Source organism: Plodia interpunctella, chromosome 29 (assembly GCF_027563975.2).
Source record: "Plodia interpunctella isolate USDA-ARS_2022_Savannah chromosome 29, ilPloInte3.2, whole genome shotgun sequence".
Classification (NCBI taxonomy): Eukaryota; Metazoa; Arthropoda; class Insecta; order Lepidoptera; family Pyralidae; genus Plodia; species Plodia interpunctella.
The window spans coordinates 1,061,413-1,079,639 of NC_071322.1; the positions used below are offsets into that span (position 1 = coordinate 1,061,413).

General features: G+C 36.1%; 2 protein-coding genes across 3 annotated transcripts; one reads left to right on the plus strand and one right to left on the minus strand.

Annotated features, from left to right (window-relative positions):
* Positions 1–57: 57 nt before the first annotated feature.
* On the plus strand, positions 58–6,480 carry LOC128681960 (zinc finger protein 583-like). 2 transcript variants are annotated; one of them, XM_053766341.1, is made up of 9 exons: positions 58–316; positions 600–737; positions 1,299–1,364; positions 2,120–2,221; positions 3,047–3,148; positions 3,804–3,899; positions 4,214–4,393; positions 4,669–4,893; positions 5,732–6,480. In XM_053766341.1, exons 1-9 carry the CDS (start codon positions 152–154, stop codon positions 5,843–5,845), a joined length of 1,188 nt encoding a protein of 395 aa, XP_053622316.1. In that variant the 5' UTR covers positions 58–151; the 3' UTR covers positions 5,846–6,480. The 2 variants fall into 2 exon arrangements, with proteins under 2 accessions (XP_053622316.1, XP_053622317.1); XM_053766342.2 differs by having other exon boundaries at positions 5,736–5,857.
* Positions 6,481–8,308: 1,828 nt separating this feature from the next.
* LOC128681953 (zinc finger protein 595-like) lies at positions 8,309–16,271 on the minus strand. The gene is made up of 9 exons (XM_053766323.1): positions 15,781–16,271; positions 15,178–15,306; positions 13,673–14,861; positions 12,812–12,993; positions 12,339–12,404; positions 11,769–12,011; positions 10,591–10,695; positions 9,803–9,898; positions 8,309–9,051 (listed from the first exon to the last, which is right to left on the minus strand). The coding sequence occupies exons 1-9, from the start codon at positions 15,904–15,906 to the stop codon at positions 8,872–8,874; spliced, it is 2,316 nt and encodes a 771-aa protein (XP_053622298.1). The 5' UTR covers positions 15,907–16,271; the 3' UTR covers positions 8,309–8,871.
* Between the last annotated feature and the right edge of the window lie 1,956 nt (positions 16,272–18,227).

Below are 18,227 nucleotides of genomic sequence, written 5' to 3' on the forward strand. Positions count from 1 at the left end.
TTCCAAACCTATGGTGCCCATCACTAAAGTTGTCATTTTCTTGGCCGCCATCATGACAACCTGCCTGACATTAGCACAGAATAAAATGGCGTAGGTACTCTTACAAAGATATTTAATCTTTCTCGTTTTGGTAATCTGTGATTCCACCACCATGAGCGATAGTCAAAACAACAATACGGTTTATTGTTCATTCGTGAGTATTCATTACATAATCTGCGAATGCGGCGAAACCTTTCCGAATGAGGAAGATTTAAAATCGCATTTGGAGTCGGAGCACCCTCACAAGATCGAAAAAAAGGAATTTTCTTGCGGCTTGGTAAGTTTCCAAAAGTTTGCCGCTGCCAACTTTGTTTATTTTGATCATATGTTTTTGATATGTCACAGCACAGATGATATATTTTATTATTTTTGACAATCGCACCAGTTTTATAGGTACGTACCTAAGTTTCTTGGTCTTTGGCCCCAGTGATCACTAAATTCTTTCATATAAATCCTAGCTTAGCTAAAAATATTTTCGCATTAGGTTAAAAATTATACAGTTGACTAAAATCCTGAACTGCGAGAACGAAAAAGAACACGAAATATATCTTCATTTGCAGTGTGACGAAGCATTCGCATCAGAAGAAGCGTTCATCAGCCACCATAAAGCAAACCACACGGTGAAGATAGTCAAGCCACCGTCACCTCCGCCGGTCAAATACGTCATACAACCCATAAAGCAAGAGGAAGAGGATAGTGTGAGTAGTTTTTTTTTTTCTTCAAACCTGGAAATTAATTGGAAGCCATTAAAATAGACACCTAAAGAATTTCCTAGTTTCATTCACATCTATTACCCCTCAAATTTTTTTTGAGTGGTAATTTCTTTAATCTATATTTTTCTTTACTAATTTGATTTTGTATGGAACTGTTGCTGTTTGTCGCAATTTCAGGGGTGAAAGTTATTCAGTATCATGGACTAAGCATGAGACTAGTCTAAAGAATGCCAATGTTTATAAAATCACCTGCACGTGATTCCAACCTAAAACAGGACCACTCCATGTCTTCCCATGGATAATTGAGGACAAAGTGATGTACTCCTCTATATTTTAATGGTGTAAAAGAGTTTATTATTGTTTCTCGTTTTAAAAAAGAATGATGTCACTCAGTCTGGTACTTTGAGACACTTGCATGGGGATATGGATCCACGTGTAGAGTCCCTTTAAGATTTTTAATGTTGTGTATCCCCTTAGTATTATTACGTGATGAATTCCTGAAATTCCCACAGGTCCAGGCCAAAAAAAAATTTTTTTTTGTTCTAGTATGATGTTTACCAGTCAGAATCACCGTGCATTAACAGTGTCCAACAGGATTTTGATGTTGATAAGGTAATTTTATTATGATTATTAGTAAAAAGTCATGCCAGATGCCTTTCCTCTCTTTTTTTTTAAACAATTATAAACATACTAGCTGCGCCCCGGGGGTTCGCTCCCGTAAGTGTAAAATTGATATAAAAAGAACCCTGTGTTATTCGAGTTTATATCCTCATAATAATCCCAATGTACAACATATAACACAAACACTAAGCTTTCCGACCCAAACCCGATACATACTTCTTGTGAATATAGCTTTCTAACATCTAATCTTGAAATTTTCCATACATTTAGTTTGAAGTATGGAGAAGGACATAAGGTAACTTTCATACCGTAAAAATAACTGTGGTAAAATTACGCGGGCGAAGCCGCGGGCAAAAGCTAGTGTTATTATGCAGGGTTACTGGTATCAAACCCACCACCTGCTAAAGACTACTTGGGTACATCAAAACAAGCAACTTTTATTCTAAAACTTTATGTGATACATAGTTTTTTTTTTCAATACAATCTTATTTGTGATTCTACTCATTTAACTCTATGTAATAGCCAAGCAACACGAGACAGTACAGTAGCGCTATGTGGCGGAATCGAACATAGAGTTAACATTTTATAGAAACGACATTAAAATTAAGACATTTAGACAAAAGTCGTAGAACAAAAGATGTTAGTCTCTATGTACCTTATGCGCCTTTGGAAGGTTATGTGTTAGATACCAGTGACCCTGTAAAGCATAGCTGTATATGTATTTTGATATAATGTACATGTTCTAGAGTATGATAGTGACGAGCGGCAAGCACCCTGGCGTAAGGAAGAAGTACGCAAAGAAGAATATAAAGAATAAAGTATGTGAAGTCTGCGGCAAGAAATATGCTGTAAGTATCATTACTAGTAGCAGTAGAAGCAGTCGTGATGTAATGGTTAAGACGCCAGTTTATGGATCGAAAGGTCCCAGGTTCGAATCCTACTCGTGCCACATGAGTTTGTATACCAATCTCACTCATGTATAGTTGTTTTCATCGACCACCACTTGCTTCCGGTGAAGGAAAACATCGTGAGGAAACCTACACGCTGGGCATGGCAAACCACTCCATTAATAATGCCAAGAAAGTTGTTGTGTGTGTTTAATTCCACGTAATAACCACGACCCTCAGACATGAGGAATATGTATATGAAGAAGGATATTTACTAGCTTAATTATCTTTGAAGCAGAGGCCTGTGGATCGAAAGGTCTCACGTACTACTCTTGCCATATGAGTTTGTATACCAATCTGACTCATATACAGGGTTACTGGTATCAAACGCAAAACCTCCTAAAGACTACTCGGGTACATCAAAACAAGCAACTTTTATTCTACGACTTTTCGTGATTCGTCGTTTTTTTTTCATATAAAAAAATTACAATCTGATTAGCGATTGTACACATGTTAACTGCATGCAACAGCCGAGCGACACGAGACAGCGCAGCAGCGTTATGTAGCGGAATCGAATATAGAGTTAACATTTCTTAGAAGAAACAACATTAAAACTTAAAAAAATTTGAAAAATGATGAATATTTTTGTATTTATTACGTTTAGACAAAACTCGTAGAACAAAAGATGTTAGTCTCTATTTACCTTATGCGTCAGATACCAGTAACCCTGTATATTTATTTATTTAAAGTAAACATATTCTCTACGAAATAAACTTTTATTTATAGTCAAATGCAGCGTTGAGGTATCACCAGCGAGTGCACACAGGGGAGAGACCGTACCAGTGCAGCTTCTGTGACAAAGCGTTCACTATGCCGCTCTTCTTGCAGGTAAAAGAAACGACCGACACTCAACGGCCCACACCAAGCAATAAACCTGTTGGCACAAACACAGAGACCGCGGACACACAACACACCCGGGAACTGTAGACAATATATGTGATACTTTCATATTTTCCTTTACCTTTTATTTATTCCATTTAACAATAATACGTTGTGTCGGATTTAACAAGTTAAATACATAATAAATAATAATTAAATAATAAATTACAATTTAACATTTAATGATACCATATTCACATTCACGTACATATAAAAGTTTTTCACCCGTTTCACCCCCTTCAGAGTAGAATTTCCAAAAATCCTCTCTTAGTGCTCACCTACACTCCTCAGGGAACCTACACGCCAAATTCCTAGTTTCCTACGCCCAGTAGTTTCGGCTGTAAGTTGTCTGTCAATCAGTAACGGAAGATTTATATATTTTGACTAGCTTTTGCCTAAAACTTGGCATGTAAGCAAAAATCCGTTTCCCGTGGGAATTTCAGGAAATCCCTTCTTAGTGCTCCCCTACACTGTCCTAGGAACTTGCACACCAAATTTCAGCTTTCCACTAGTTTCGGCTGTGCGTGGTCTGTCAGTCCGTCACTCATTAACGAAAGATTTTTATATATTGATTGATTGATTATTAATTACCCAAATGTTACAGATTCACCACCGCATCCACACAGGCGAGAAGCCATACCAGTGTCCTCACTGTCCCAAAGCGTTCGGTAACAAGGCCGCACTGTTGAGGCACGACAGGGTAACGTATTGCAAGATTTTAACACTAGAGTTCCACTAGTTCTATTATTTCAGAAGTATTAAAAAAGACCTGTAGTTCTATCATAAAATAGGTTAGTTGTCAAACTTTTGTTTTGATGACTATTCCTAGAGCCTAATTAGAAACACCAGTGAAAAAAATACTGTGATAAGGACAATGCTTTCGAAAGATGTGACGAAAATAAAATCACACATTTTTGGACTCATCCAAACGCTCCATACGGAATGACATGCAAGAGTGACGTCAGAATTATATATGATGTGTGATCACAATGATAAATAGTTACATTTTTCCAGGTGCACACAGGTGTAAAGCCATACACCTGCCCACAATGCTACAAGACATTCACACAATCCAACTCGATGAAGCTCCACGTTCACACGGTGCACCTGAGGTTGCCCGCTCCGTACAAGTCCAAACGGAGGAAAGAAAGGATGGCCAGGCCGGAGACTGATATTGTGATGAGAGACCCGGAGGTAAGATAATCATGTGTGATATTTTAGTTATGATGTGTGACATTTTAGTTGTGATGTGTGACATTTTAGTTGTGATGTGTGACATTGTGTGACATTTTAATAATAATATTATTAATAGTACACAATTATATTACATTTATACAATAATAAGAAAACATTTATAAAAATTCAATATTTTTCCGTTCATATACTCTTTAATATTATAAAATCTTTTTTCATCTGTATTACCATATGTTTATATAATATAAGATAAATAATCGAATTTACGATTTTAGGATGAAGTAAAGGAGGAATGGTGCCCCGAAAGCGATCCAGCTCCCAGAGGCCCCAACAGGATAGCGGTGCCCCGGAGCCCTATCAAGATCTCCCTACCCAAAGGGGCCGCCAGACTCGTGTTGCCCAGAGACAAGATTCTCGTGAATTATGATCTAGTCAATACATTAGTAGAGTCGGGTGAAGTGAAACGTTGGACTCCAGAAGAACAGATCTCTATTAGTGCTGTAAGTGATTTCACAATTGAGGTGTGCTCGCGGCTGAGACGATTTCATAAATCCTTTCACCATTAGAATGGCATAATTGGCTATGTTTTATCTCAAAATTCCCACAGGAGCGAAGCCCCGGGAAACATCTAGTATTGAATATAATTTGAATTGTTTAACATAGTTATAAGTAATAACAGAATCATGGCTGTCGTTCGGAAATACGTGGAAACATATTAAATGTATCTTACTTGTTTATACCTATATATCTTCTTAGGATCTTTTAATGTTGTTTTATAATGATAATGTTTCCTCTGTCTAGGATTTATTTGAATAAAACCGCGTGTTTCTGTGAAAAATCAACATATTTATTTTCTATAGCTAATTAAAACATTTATAAACTGAATTAAGTTTACCATGAACAAGAAATGTACTCACCTGTGAAAAATCAAGAAACAACATTAAAAGATCCTATTCCAATGATTGTTTAACTAATTTGTAACAATAATATAAAATCTTAATCTAACAAAAATAAATTCAGATTCTCCTTCATGACATGTATATCTGACAGTGTCAGTACAATTTTTAAATTAAAGAAAATCTTATAACCTTAAAGGTTTTCTTTACATATATGTATATATATATATGCTATTTGTTAAAATTAAAACTAAAATAATAAATATTAAATTGATTTTAATAAAAAATTTACACTAAATCGCCGTCGTCGTGCGGTGAAGTTCCCAGAAGGCTGGCGAAATAAATAATAAAAAATAAAAAAAAATATATAAATGATAAAAATAAATACTAGCATACATGGACTGTAAATTGTCTGAAATAAATAAAATTCATTCATTTTCAGGAAGAGTTAGCAGATATATGCGTGAAGGAAGAAGCGTACAGTGAAGATGTTGGGGTTTTTTACGACGAGGGCGGCAAAGGGGTGTTATACGAAGTGGTGTACCAGCAGGAGTAGATGACCAGACGGTGGCGTAGCGTGAGCTATAGTCGCCCGGGGCAGAAACATTATTTGACGCCCTTTGATCACAGGCACTTTACATAATATATAAAATTCCCATGGCCAGTTTCCCCATGGTAGCAAACGTTCACGAGTTGACGTGGTGAAGTGGTCATGATATCTAGAATGGTGATATCTAGAACTCGCGCGGGACGCACTGACTATATGCGAAATAGCTAATATTCCTTATATATTTAGATAAGAATTGAGCTAATTTATTGAAAAAAATTGCTGACACGGATCATATATAGAGAAGGAACCGGTGTCTCAACAGCGTAGCATACAATGAAAGCTACAGATGTAGCGTAAACAGCGATGATTCCTCACTCGTCTTACTTAACACCACTTATGTTGAAGAAACGGTAAAGTTTTTGCTGTTACGCGTGAAGGATACAAAATGGCGCCCGGGGCATGAAGCCCTCTTGATACGCCATTGTAACATGTGAAAGAATATATTTTAGCAGTGATCGACGAAAGTCGGATGCCTTTAGGTCACTTATCAAATGAAATGGTTTACCAACAAGATTGTATATAAGAGGCAGAATGTAAAAACTTATTATTTATTTGAGAAATAAAAATACTATCTTTATTAATGTCTATTTTATTATATAACTTTACTATTTGATGAAAATTAGTCGTATATGAGAACTTTCTTAGTTTCTTCCACAGACATAATGCAGCATTGAAGCCCAGAACCCACTTCATACATTATAGGCAATAAGTTAAAATAGGACTGGTCTGTCCATTCGACACTTAAGTGCCAGCCGCCATAAGCTCCCTTTTGATTTCGACGACCACATAAATACAAGAAATGATACTATCAAGACTTTTTGACAGTACTAGCTATGGGCTGACAGATGTCAAAAGTGATCTGTCTATTAGGCTATTAGGTCCTTCATATGAAATTGGCGTTTGTTGTACCGGCCACTTTAATTACAAATTTCTCCTCTTTGGTTAGGAATTCCAAATTCAAGTTTATACAGCTATTTTAGGGCGTTTAGTCGACAATTGTCAGATTATATAAATGTCTGATGAGTTTTAAACGCCAGTTTCTATGATTGCCGGATTCTACGAATGACAGATTCTAGAAACGCCAGTTTCTAATAATGCCAGATTCTATTAATGTCAGAATTCGTATCAATGATGGGTCGTCGACGCATTTTCCGTGAATGAGACTAGACCGTCTATGAACGTTCGTGGTCTAGTTGATTAACTAGTAGAATTTGTCGACGTCACGTTTTCATTCAGTGCACGTTCAATTTGAACGGTAGGTACGTTGTGTTCTACGAATCAATCAAAACTGGACTGTTTTTCTACGCTACTAAAGTTCAAAGTAGCTTGAAGTTAATTCGTTCGTCGCGAAGTGTGGCGACTCATCTACCAATGCATATTTATTCAAATGAACTATATGTTTTAGGGAACAAAGTTCACATTTGTTTGATTAAACAATTAGACTATTAGATTGAAACGAAACGACGGGACTGCTTCGTTTAGCCGTCTAATAATTCAACTAGTCGACGCATGAACGGTGGACCGTCGAATCGTCGACGCATTGTTAAGCGTCTATTGGACTAGTCCGTCCATTCGACGCTCATCCTTACTTCCGTGCGTTTAGGGACATTCCATTGGGATTTCCTCGGCTATTAAACTAGTATAGTATCTTCATACATTACGTTTAACTGGATCACATGAGTACATATTGTTTATACAACATTGGTGAAGGAATAAAGACCATTTCAAGATCACCTCAGATCAAGATTTTGGAATAATAAATATTTGTGTGTCGCTTGTACGAAGTATGGCCCGGTGTTTTTTTTTAAGTGTCATGGCTCCATCGTTCGCCAAAACGATGATTTTGCCAACGTCAAGGTTGAGATTGACACGGAATATAATATGTTATAATATCAATATTGAAACACAGTTCAGTGTGTAACCTGAAATATCATTAAAATATAAGAGTATATAAATAAATTATACATACGTTTATGAATTTTGACGTGTCTAATGCATTGGTCTAATGTGACCTATTAAATTGGGCCTACTGTAGTTGTCATGTCATCAAGTCAATAAGATACTTTTTACCATGTGTCAAAAAATTTATGGAGCTTGTATGACAATGGGCACAAGTGACGTCACGAGTTTTTACAATAATGCCATTTTTGCCACAAGCTTTTATTGTCGTCAGTGAGATCTTGTGGCATTTAACGCCTGACAAAAACCCATACCCGTGCTGTAAACAGTTGAGGAGTCGTCTCTCGTTTGGAGCTGATCCGGGCTGCATCATCAAGTCATGCTTATCATAATAATGCATTATCATGGAAACTGAAGCGACGTGGGAAATTTCAACTCTGCAGGTCAACTGAAAGTAGGAGAAATCTTGCATATTTGATTACAAAGGGACAGGGGAAACAAAAATAAAAGCTTGTAAAAAGAGTTTTAATTATACATTAATGTGAATAAACTAAATTTTATGTACCATAAATAAAATAGTGACATTTGATTATCGTGTTCCATATGTGAATGCATTTATACATATACTTTATACACAGGCAATTATTACAATTACAACATATCCTGAAGTATTACAATCTAATAGTCAAAACCATTTCCCTGACCAGTCTATGACAATTTGTTTTTTGTATGTAATTTCTTATGATTTATTCCAGAAAATTTGAATAATGTAATTTTTGCGAATGACAATTATTAAAAGACCTGAAATAAATATATTTTTTTAAATTACTATATTAGCTAGTGTAGGTGACACATACAGTAGAATAGGAAAAATAATAATTATTTAGGAAACATATAAAAAATATTTACAACAATTACAACAGCTGTAATTCACAATCAATTCGAACACTATTTACAAAGTGTTCTTGCTATTAGCCTAGCGCGACCTAGGTATAGGCGGAGCTACGGCCGAACCGCGTACCCCACCCGTCTGCCGCAACCCAGCGTATTTACACAATTTTTGTTAGTTTGCCCTAATCGTCAAACAATATTTTCACGTCTTCACTTTCCCCTTTCTTCTTTCCCCTGTGTCTGATTCTTCGCGGAGCGGGAATCTTCATGTGAACACCCTTTATGTGAAGTTTGACACTTGTAGAAGTCGCAAAATGCTTGTTGCAGATGTGACAACAGTGCAAGCGAACACCTGTGTGCATCTGAACGATAACAAAATATTTTAAATTAATGGATTAATAAGACAAAATATTGAGTTATTAGAAAAATAAAAATAATTCACTTGGTGTTTTTTTAAACATTCACGCTTTGAACACATCTACTACTATATATTATACTAGCTGCGCGCCGAGGCTTCGTTCCCGTGGGAATTTCGAGATAAAAGTACCCTGTGTGTTTGTTTATATTCTATCCATGTACCAATTTAATAACAATCACTCCAGTATTTTTGCCCGCAGTTTCGACCACGTAAATTTCGTCCGCTAATATTGTTTATATCTCGGGTTCTAAGCAATGTGTCGCGATGAAACCTATACCAGATTTTATGTTAGACTATCCGCTACACAGCTGCGAGAATAGCATCAAAACTCCATCCAGCAGTTTTTACGTGATGCGCGAACAAACGTACAGACAGATAAACATTATTAAAAAAGTATTTTGGGGTCTGTAATCCCATAAATAACATAGCCCATTTATAGTTTTATTATACATAGACACATGGATGTCACTCTACAAAATAAAAATAGATTACTAGCTTTTGTCCGCGTCTTCGCCCGCGTTAATTTTCCGGGTAGAAAGTTACCTTAATGTCCTTCTCCACACTTCAAACTACATGTATCCAAAATTTCAAAAAGATTGGTCGAGCAGATAGAGCGTGAAGAGGTAACAAACTTACTTTCGCATTTATGATATTAGTTGGGATTGCAATCGATCATATATTATCGTGACACTCACCAAGTGATGCCTGACCAGTCCAGAACGGGTTTTAAACGCTTTCGGACAGTATTCACATTGAAAATCTCTTTCGTCCGTGTGAAGTATCATATGTTTCTGAAAATATATACAGGGTCACTGGTATCTGACGCATAACATTCCAAAGGCGCATAAGGTACATAGAGACTAACATCTTTTGTTCTACGACTTTTGTCTAAACGTAATAAATACAAACATTTTCCTTTTTTTAAAAGCTTTTATTTAACTTACAATGTATGTATGTTTGTTCGGGTGGAATCTTGCTACTCAATTTTGAAGCAGATATCTTCAACCGATTGAGCTGAAATTTTGTACGTAAGTGGGTGACGTCATTCTAAATCCAATATGGCGGACCATCCAAGATGGCGGAATAGTTATTTTTTATATACTTCTACAATATAGATATCAAATGAAAGGGCTTGTTGAGAGTAACTGGAAAAGCCATGTGACATCATTCTATTTATGTAGATTTAGTCAGCGATAACTAAAAATTAAAAATAAATTAAAAGAAAAAAAAAACTTTTTTAAGAAAAGCTTTTATTTAAATGCTCCAAAAAGAAGAAAATAAAATTTTCCCCTTAAAATTTTAACTATCAACTTATGACCTCATTATACACAATACATATGACCATAAAAGCTTGTCGCGACGTTTGCGTAAGTACCTATAAGTATTTTACTCAATCAAATAGCTACAAGTTTATTCACACAAGTAAAGCTCGAGACAAGCTTTATTCCCAGTTCCCGGTTAAACTTGGAAGAGGGGGACTCACCATGAGATAGTCTTTGTTCACGAATCCTTTAGCGCAAACTTCACATCGATGAGGCTTCAGGCCAGAATGTTGGCTTAGTTTATGCTCCCGCAGCACCGCTTCACACTGCAATACATATTATTTACTAGTGCCCGCGGTGCGCTAGTAATTATACATATATATATATGACGACCTCGGTGACGCATTGGTAAAGTTCTTGCCACTGAACCGAGAGGTCCCGGGTTCGATCCCCAGTCGGGTCATGATGGAAAATGATCTTTTTCTGATTGGATGTTTATCTATATATGTACTTGTTATAAAATATAGTATCGTTGAGTTAATATCCCGTAACACAAGTCTCGAACTTACTTTGGGGCTAGCTCAATCTGTGTGATTTGTCCTAATATATTTATTTATTATATATATATATATATATATATATATATATATATATATATATATATATATATATATATATATATATATATATATGTATATATATAGGTATATATATTCCTTTCATCAGCACTTGATCACAATCATAATATGTTTCAGTATACCATTTGACCATGTACTTTATTGTGTACTTACATTGTTATATTACTGATAAAAAATTATACATAAATTTATATTTAAAAAACGGTAAGCCCTTCTGGCATGATAGGGACCAACACTGTTTGAATGAGTTTCTTTCGGCATTTCTTCTCAGCAGTGGTCGTTCCGAAATGCTAGTAGTTTTTAGCTTTGGTAAACATCAGCTAATTTTGAATATGACGTGAAAAAGTGCCTGTGAAGGTCTAATATCTGAATAAATGATTTGATTTTGATTTTGAGTACATAGAGCGTGAAGAGGTGACAAATAAACTTACTTTCACATAGATTTAATATAGCCTATAGCAATCTTGGATAATGTACCTTTCTAATGGTGAAAGAATTTTTGAAATCAGTTCAGTAGTTTCGCAGATTGCCCGCCTCAAACACGCAAACTCACAAACGCTTACCTCTTTATAATATTAGGTATAGACAAACAAAAATATTAATCATCAAACGGCCCAGTAGTTTTTGAGTTTATTAATTACAAACAAAAATTAATATCTTTATAATATTAGTAAGTATATGGTCTTATTTTTATTTTAACCCGACTTTCGCGTTAATAATATCAGTATTCACACATAAACATGATATACAGATATACTCACTCTATATCCTTTGCCACAAATCTCACAGACAGCCTTCAGAACCGCCGGGTTGTGATACACGCGACCCCTTTCGTTCAACACTTCGACGCCGCCGGTGACCGACGGCCGCCATATTCTGACATAGGGTTCCGTCCTGTGCCCAGCGTATACAGTTCGCTGTTTCTTTTTAGACGTATCTTTCTTTTTAGGCTTGTATATGCGTTTTTGACGTGGACGCTTCGACCCGCCCGGCTGTACTCTCGACTGGAGCGGGATTAATCAAATTGAGTTTGATCAAGACTACTAGCCGCGCCCCGGGGCTTCGCACCCGTGGCAATTTCGAGGTAAAAAGTACACTATGTGTGATTACAGGTTATTTTCTACCAGTGTACCGAATTTCATAACAATCGGTCCAGTAGATAACGCGTGAAGAGGTAACAAACAAACTTACTTTCGCATCATATTAGTTAGGATTAAGTTTCTACGTGTATGGAGTCTCGATTTGCGAACAACTGTGCATAACAAATTCCGAACAACGGTGCGACACCAGCGTGGAAGATTAAAAAAAAATCTGTCAAAAAACCCACTTACCGGCCTTAAATGGCGCTGCGCTATGTGACACCTGTAGTAATATGCACTCGTAAACTCTTTGTCACACTGAAATAATAAAAAAAAAACGCACATTACAATCAAAAATCCTATTGATACTTCCTTTAAATTTTCCACAGGAACAGTTATTTTTCCGGAATGAAAAGCCTAGTCCTTCTCCATACTATAAGCAAAATTTCAAGAAGATTGCTTGAGTAGATAGAGCGTGAAGAGGTAACAAACAAACAAACTTACTTTCGCTATAGTTAGTATTAGGATTAAATATATTTATAAGCTTCCAATCGTAAAACACACTGTCAGCGCGATCCAGGCTTGTCAGTTTCTATCGTGAATCGACCGTAGCGCCATCTGTCCGTAGAGTTTTGAATCATCTATGTGGCATGTTTAATCTGCTTTTATACGTCAGCGGCGTTGTGTATGTAGCGTGATAGATGTCACCACAATCTAAAGCTTACCTCAACACACTTGAAGTCCGGCCCCTCGCTCTGTTCACTATGCTTCTCTTTCACATGATCCAACATGGCGGCTTCTCCCTCAAACGAGGCGCCGCACTGAACGCACGGAACAAAACTAAATAGACCACACACTTCTTGGTGCCTCTTCAGAGCTGGCATATTCGGGAACACTACGTTGCATTCTAAAAATATATATGTGTATTACAAGCATTACATTTACACAAACATTTTTTGTATGTATGTTTGTAACGCGATAACTTTCGAACCGTTGTTCCGATTTTGGTGAAATTTAAAAGATATGTAAGATATGCCAATAGAATATTGCATTTACGCATATCATATTAATATTATAAATGCGAAAGTCTGTCTGTTCCACTATCACAGCTAATCCGTTGTGTCGTTTTAAAGATCTAATCATAAGACAAGACCCGGAAGCGATTTCGTTTGAAGACTATGGAATATATATATATACTATGAAGTGATAAATAAAAATAAAAAGACCCAGGTCAATCTGAAGTTACTTTTCCATTTCGACTTAAGCGGGCATCGAACCCAGGACCCCCTCTTTATAATTAATTTCAAATAAGACAACTAGCTATTGCCCGCGGCTTTGCTAACGTTAATTCCTCTGCGAAAGAATGACATGATTTTCATATAAACTTTCACCTACAATTCCAGTCATTTGGGTATTTAATTTTGAAGAAAAGTAGCCTATGTTTGAATGAGTATCTTTAACTAGATGCATGCCAAATTTCATTTCAATTCGGTCCAGCAGTTTAGCCGTGAAAGCGTTACAGACAGACAGACTTTCGCATTTATAATATTAAGTATATAGTATGGAAGTATGTATTCATGGATCACCTTGACAAACAAGCTGTGGTTGTGTTGCTCCATGATAATGTATTAGATGGTATCTAAAGGACTGTTCAGTTGGGAAGCCTTGCCCGCACTGAGCACAGCACTGCTGGTCACATATCTTCAACTCCACGTGTTTACCCAAAGCTGTGTCACTACAAAATTTTGCGTCACATTCCTCGCAAGACAACTCCGCTGAAAGGTCTCTATGCATTTTCTTCTTATGACTTCGAATCCCGTAAGCACTCAAGAATGATTCTCCACAAAGATCGCACCACGGAAGCTCGGATGAATGCTGCAGTCTCACATGACTAAAATATGATGTAGCTTTATCAAACTCACACTTACAATGATCACAAATATACTTCTTCCCTTTATGTGACTGGTTATGACTGTGCAAAGCATCTTTGAATTTTGTTGTGTACGAACAACCGTTGCATTTGAATACAACTGCATGCATTCTCATGTGTTTTTTCAACTCTGTATTGGTTCTATAGCGAAAATAGCAAATTCTACACACGCTTGTTAAATTCTCATTGTGCGAAACTTGTTTGTGTTTACTCAATCTCTGCTCCGATGTGCAGTTTTTGTAACATAGCTCGCATTGTACGCAACGGTTGTTTTTCAACAATTTCCTCTGTGCAATTTCCTTGCGTTGCTCTTCTTCTGTCAAAAACGTCGCAGTGAAGTTGAGTGACGCGGCATACTTCGCGATTTCCTCGGGCGTGACTTTGTAATTGTTTTTCGACTTTTTCTTTCTTTTCACAAGTTTACTTTCAAGACTTGTGTCTTTGTTTTCAATTTCCACATATTTATTATCAAGACATATATCTTGCTCATCATCGGTGTAACAAAATTCGTTTTTAATATCGATCCTTTCGAAACTTACATCGCTATCTTCGAAATCGGTGTCGTTTAGGAACTCTTCAACGACTTCAACGTTCTCATTGTCATCCCATTCCTGCTTCACATAATTGTGGTCAGATTCAATTATAAAAATGACTGTATCATCATCATCAATTGAATCATTGTCATTTATTTCTGGTTGATGACTATCTATAACTTCTAATTTCACATCACAGTCCACACAATCCTCTTCTTTACCTAAATCACATGTTTGCGTTTCTGTCTGTACAAATTTCAGCTTCAACTCTTTACTATAGTTCTGTAAGTCTGATTCCCAAGATGGTGTAAGCTGGAAAGTTATTTTTTTTTTAAGTTGGGCTTACCAAAGACTCAAAACTACAGACATGTATAGAGATAGATGCCCTATGTTTACCTATTTTGCATGCCGAAAAGAGGAGATTTCATCCTTTTTTTAAGCTGTGTTCAAAAAACAGGATGAAATCTTCAAAAAATTGGATGAAACATGCAAAAAGAGGATGAAATCACCGTCAAACCGTGGGCTGCAAATTATTATAAAAATAGTTAATACTTTCAAATTTTATATTGAGGTCGCTTACAGGGGCAGCTGGGTGCAGCATTTCTGTATCAAACCAAATTATACTCACATTTGCTCCATTGAACTCAATGTCCATAATGAACTGGTAAGCTTTCCGGCATCTCTCTTTAAATGAGGAGAACTTCCACAGCTGTGTGGCACAGATGGCGCACAGGTATTGTGTGTAGTGGTCTTGTAGCTGGAATGAAAGCCAGAAGGCTATTAGTGTGTTTCTTGGCATAGGTTGGGTCTCACCTGGGTGTCTATTCTGTTAACTTTAAGCCAAACAACTTTATAGTAGCTCTTTTATTAACACGTAAACAACTACAGCGAAGTTAAACTAAACATGAAGCATTCGATAAGATGTGAAATTTGCGTCTGGCCTTTGCCCCGACACAGGGATATAGGAGTAGAAGAATTATGTATTCCAATTTAATAGGGCAGCAGAAGATCCAACACATTAGGTAACCTGAGCATTTAGCTAGGCCACAGGGTGATAAAAATTAAAAAAATATACCATAGCCAATTTTTTGACTGAAATAGCTGTCTGGAACTACTGCATTCCTTTACTAAAACTGAATGGCATTAGGTACTTTTAAAGTATCCAGATATTTACGTAGGAATGAAGCGCTGGTACGCAGATATTAAAAAAAAAATCGGTTGTAATATTTACCGAAATTCCAACAAACTGAGCATAGTTCTCGACCAAACGTCTTTCTTCAATACAATAAAGTTTGACGTTGGACACAAGGCAGCCTCGGCATGCAACTGGCTCAATATCTTCTGGTTCTGGTCCCATGTTAATTCATATTCATGTAGTTGCAATAAAAACAAACACTCATTATTTTTGCTTAGTTAGTATAACGTAACCTCACTCTGTCAAGTTCAGTCAGTCAGATGAAGTTTCATCCGACCACATTGAGTTTCGAATTCGATAGAGAACTCCCTTGTATTAGAGTGGTGTTTACGTCAAATAAATTTATTTTATAAAATATTTTGGACTGGTTTTTGTTAGACTCAATGCACATTGAACTTCTCTCCTATTTTTAAAAGGCTTTGCGTAAGTACTCTGTGAGGAAATGGTTTTCGAATATTTAATTATATAAGTATGATTTCGATTTCACGGGGTGTGAAATTGATTCTATGAAAAGTCATGTCACTGTCACGTCAGCCATTTTGATTTTTCACAACTAGTGATGCCGAAAAATCGGTATTAGTGAAACTATCGACAGTCGTCTCTCTATCATATTTAACATCCAACCTAAATCTATAAATCTAGTAGGTATGTTTTGTTGTCCATCTGTAACGTTCTTTGGTTTTATCGTTTTGTTACTTTGCAAATATTGCAAAGTTTAGTTAACATTGACAGAGCGAAACATTTTTGCTTCAACTTTTGTATGATAACAGGTAGGTAAGGTGCATTCGGGTAATTACGAATGGATTTTAGACGAGTTGGTAGGACTTTTGTATTTGCATTGTCTACACAGAATTAGTGAGTTTTATGCTGCCATCGAAAGTCAGTTCATTTCTTATATAAATTACCTAAAATTTTATACAAAATACTTTTATTAATATTAGCTAAATTTAAAGATATAAGTAGGGTATTTAAAACTAAACTATTTATTTTTTGTACAAGTGTAATTCCGAAGTATGTTCAGCTAATTCCGAATGACATTCGAAAGTGAGTTTTATTAAATTTAGACAGAAGGTACTGTTTACGCTTCGATAGCTTGTCTAGTAATTATTTAATATGAAATACGAATTGACGTTAGCAGTAGTCGCGTCGGCCAGCGAAGGGAGAGAGTTGCGCGCGCAGCCGGCGGGCGGCATCCCCCCATCCAGGTACATTAGTATGCGTTTTCGTTTAGATTTACCCTCCCAATATAATAGTTCTCGCTATTGGCCAACAAGTAACCAAGACGAATTTATGCCAAGCTTTTATCTCGGAATTAACAGTTCTCAAACTTTTAGTGGGTCAAATACAAATAATAAAAGGGTTAGAAAGACAATGGAAATAATTTAAAAAATATATATTTCCAAATATATAATTGAACTTTGAGCTGCAACTTGTTACATTTGTTTCAAGAAAAAAAAAATATTTTCACTTAAAAAATGTGTCTCGAATTACAAATTTACTGCTCAGTCTGTGTATGAACGAACTCCTCTCTTGATCAGAGTAATGGTATTTTATACTAACTTAAACTTCCTGAACGGCATTTTCTATATCTTGTGTATATTGTGGTATTTTTTGTGTATTTATTGGGAATTTTTCTGAAACAAGTATTTTAAATTAAGTATAAATATATAAATATAAGTAATACATCTAAAACATAGTTGTCTAAGAGATTTTTTGTAAAGTTTCAATCAAACAGTCCACAAAAGGTGTCCGTCATTACGAACAATTTTCCCCTAGAAACATACAACATAACAAACAAAAAACAATCCAGTAGGAATAATAAATATTATTCAAATGTTGAGAACCACTTACGATTTCTATGAAAAATAAAATCGGGTAAATCCGATTATTTTGCATTCGGAGTTACCCTCGTCGGTTAATTCCGAAAAAACAAAACATCTTAAGCTAGTATGTTCTAAATCTACTCAATAGCACACAAAAATGATAACAAAACAATCAGATAACTTACTAAATTTCTCATTTATAGAGGTTACGGAATTACCAAATTCCGTAAATCCAAAAACGCGGGAAAAAAACACTTGTTCACGAATTGACTTGACGTAACTACAGGGGCGAGGGGACTGAAATGGCGGCCAGGTGAATGTTGCCAGGGCAAAATAAATTGCTGCGTTTGTTCCGAAAATAGTAATTATCGGAATATCTCGATTTTCGGAATTAGGCGAATGCACGTTACCTAATAATAAAAATGCGAATGTTTATTTGTTACCTCTTCACGATTTATTTACTCAATCAATCTTCTTGGAATTTTGCATACATGTAGTTTGAAGTAGGAATTATTTTTCCGGGATGAAAGGTTGGTAGGTATTATTTATTATCCCGTGGGTATTATGTAGGACAATACAATACTCCTGTTCCCCTGAGAAATGTACGAGGGCGAAGTCTCGAGCAAAAGATAATCGATTATTTATTTTTGATACAAACAA

What these genes read in the sequence shown, in the direction of transcription:
- LOC128681960 (XM_053766341.1), top strand. Translation starts at nt 152, where the DNA reads ATGAGCGATAGTCAAAACAACAATACGGTTTATTGTTCATTCGTGAGT. An exon ending in AGGATTTTGATGTTGATAAG is followed by an intron (nt 1,365 to 2,119) that starts GTAATTTTATTA and finishes TACATGTTCTAG; the next exon opens with AGTATGATAGTGACGAGCGG. An exon ending in CACTGTTGAGGCACGACAGG is followed by an intron (nt 3,900 to 4,213) that starts GTAACGTATTGC and finishes ACATTTTTCCAG; the next exon opens with GTGCACACAGGTGTAAAGCC.
- LOC128681953 (XM_053766323.1), bottom strand. Translation starts at nt 15,906, where the DNA reads ATGGGACCAGAACCAGAAGATATTGAGCCAGTTGCATGCCGAGGCTGC. An exon ending in ACCACAGCTTGTTTGTCAAG is followed by an intron (nt 12,994 to 13,672) that starts GTGATCCATGAA and finishes ATATATTTTTAG; the next exon opens with AATGCAACGTAGTGTTCCCG. An exon ending in CGCAGCGCCATTTAAGGCCG is followed by an intron (nt 12,012 to 12,338) that starts GTAAGTGGGTTT and finishes ATCCCGCTCCAG; the next exon opens with TCGAGAGTACAGCCGGGCGG.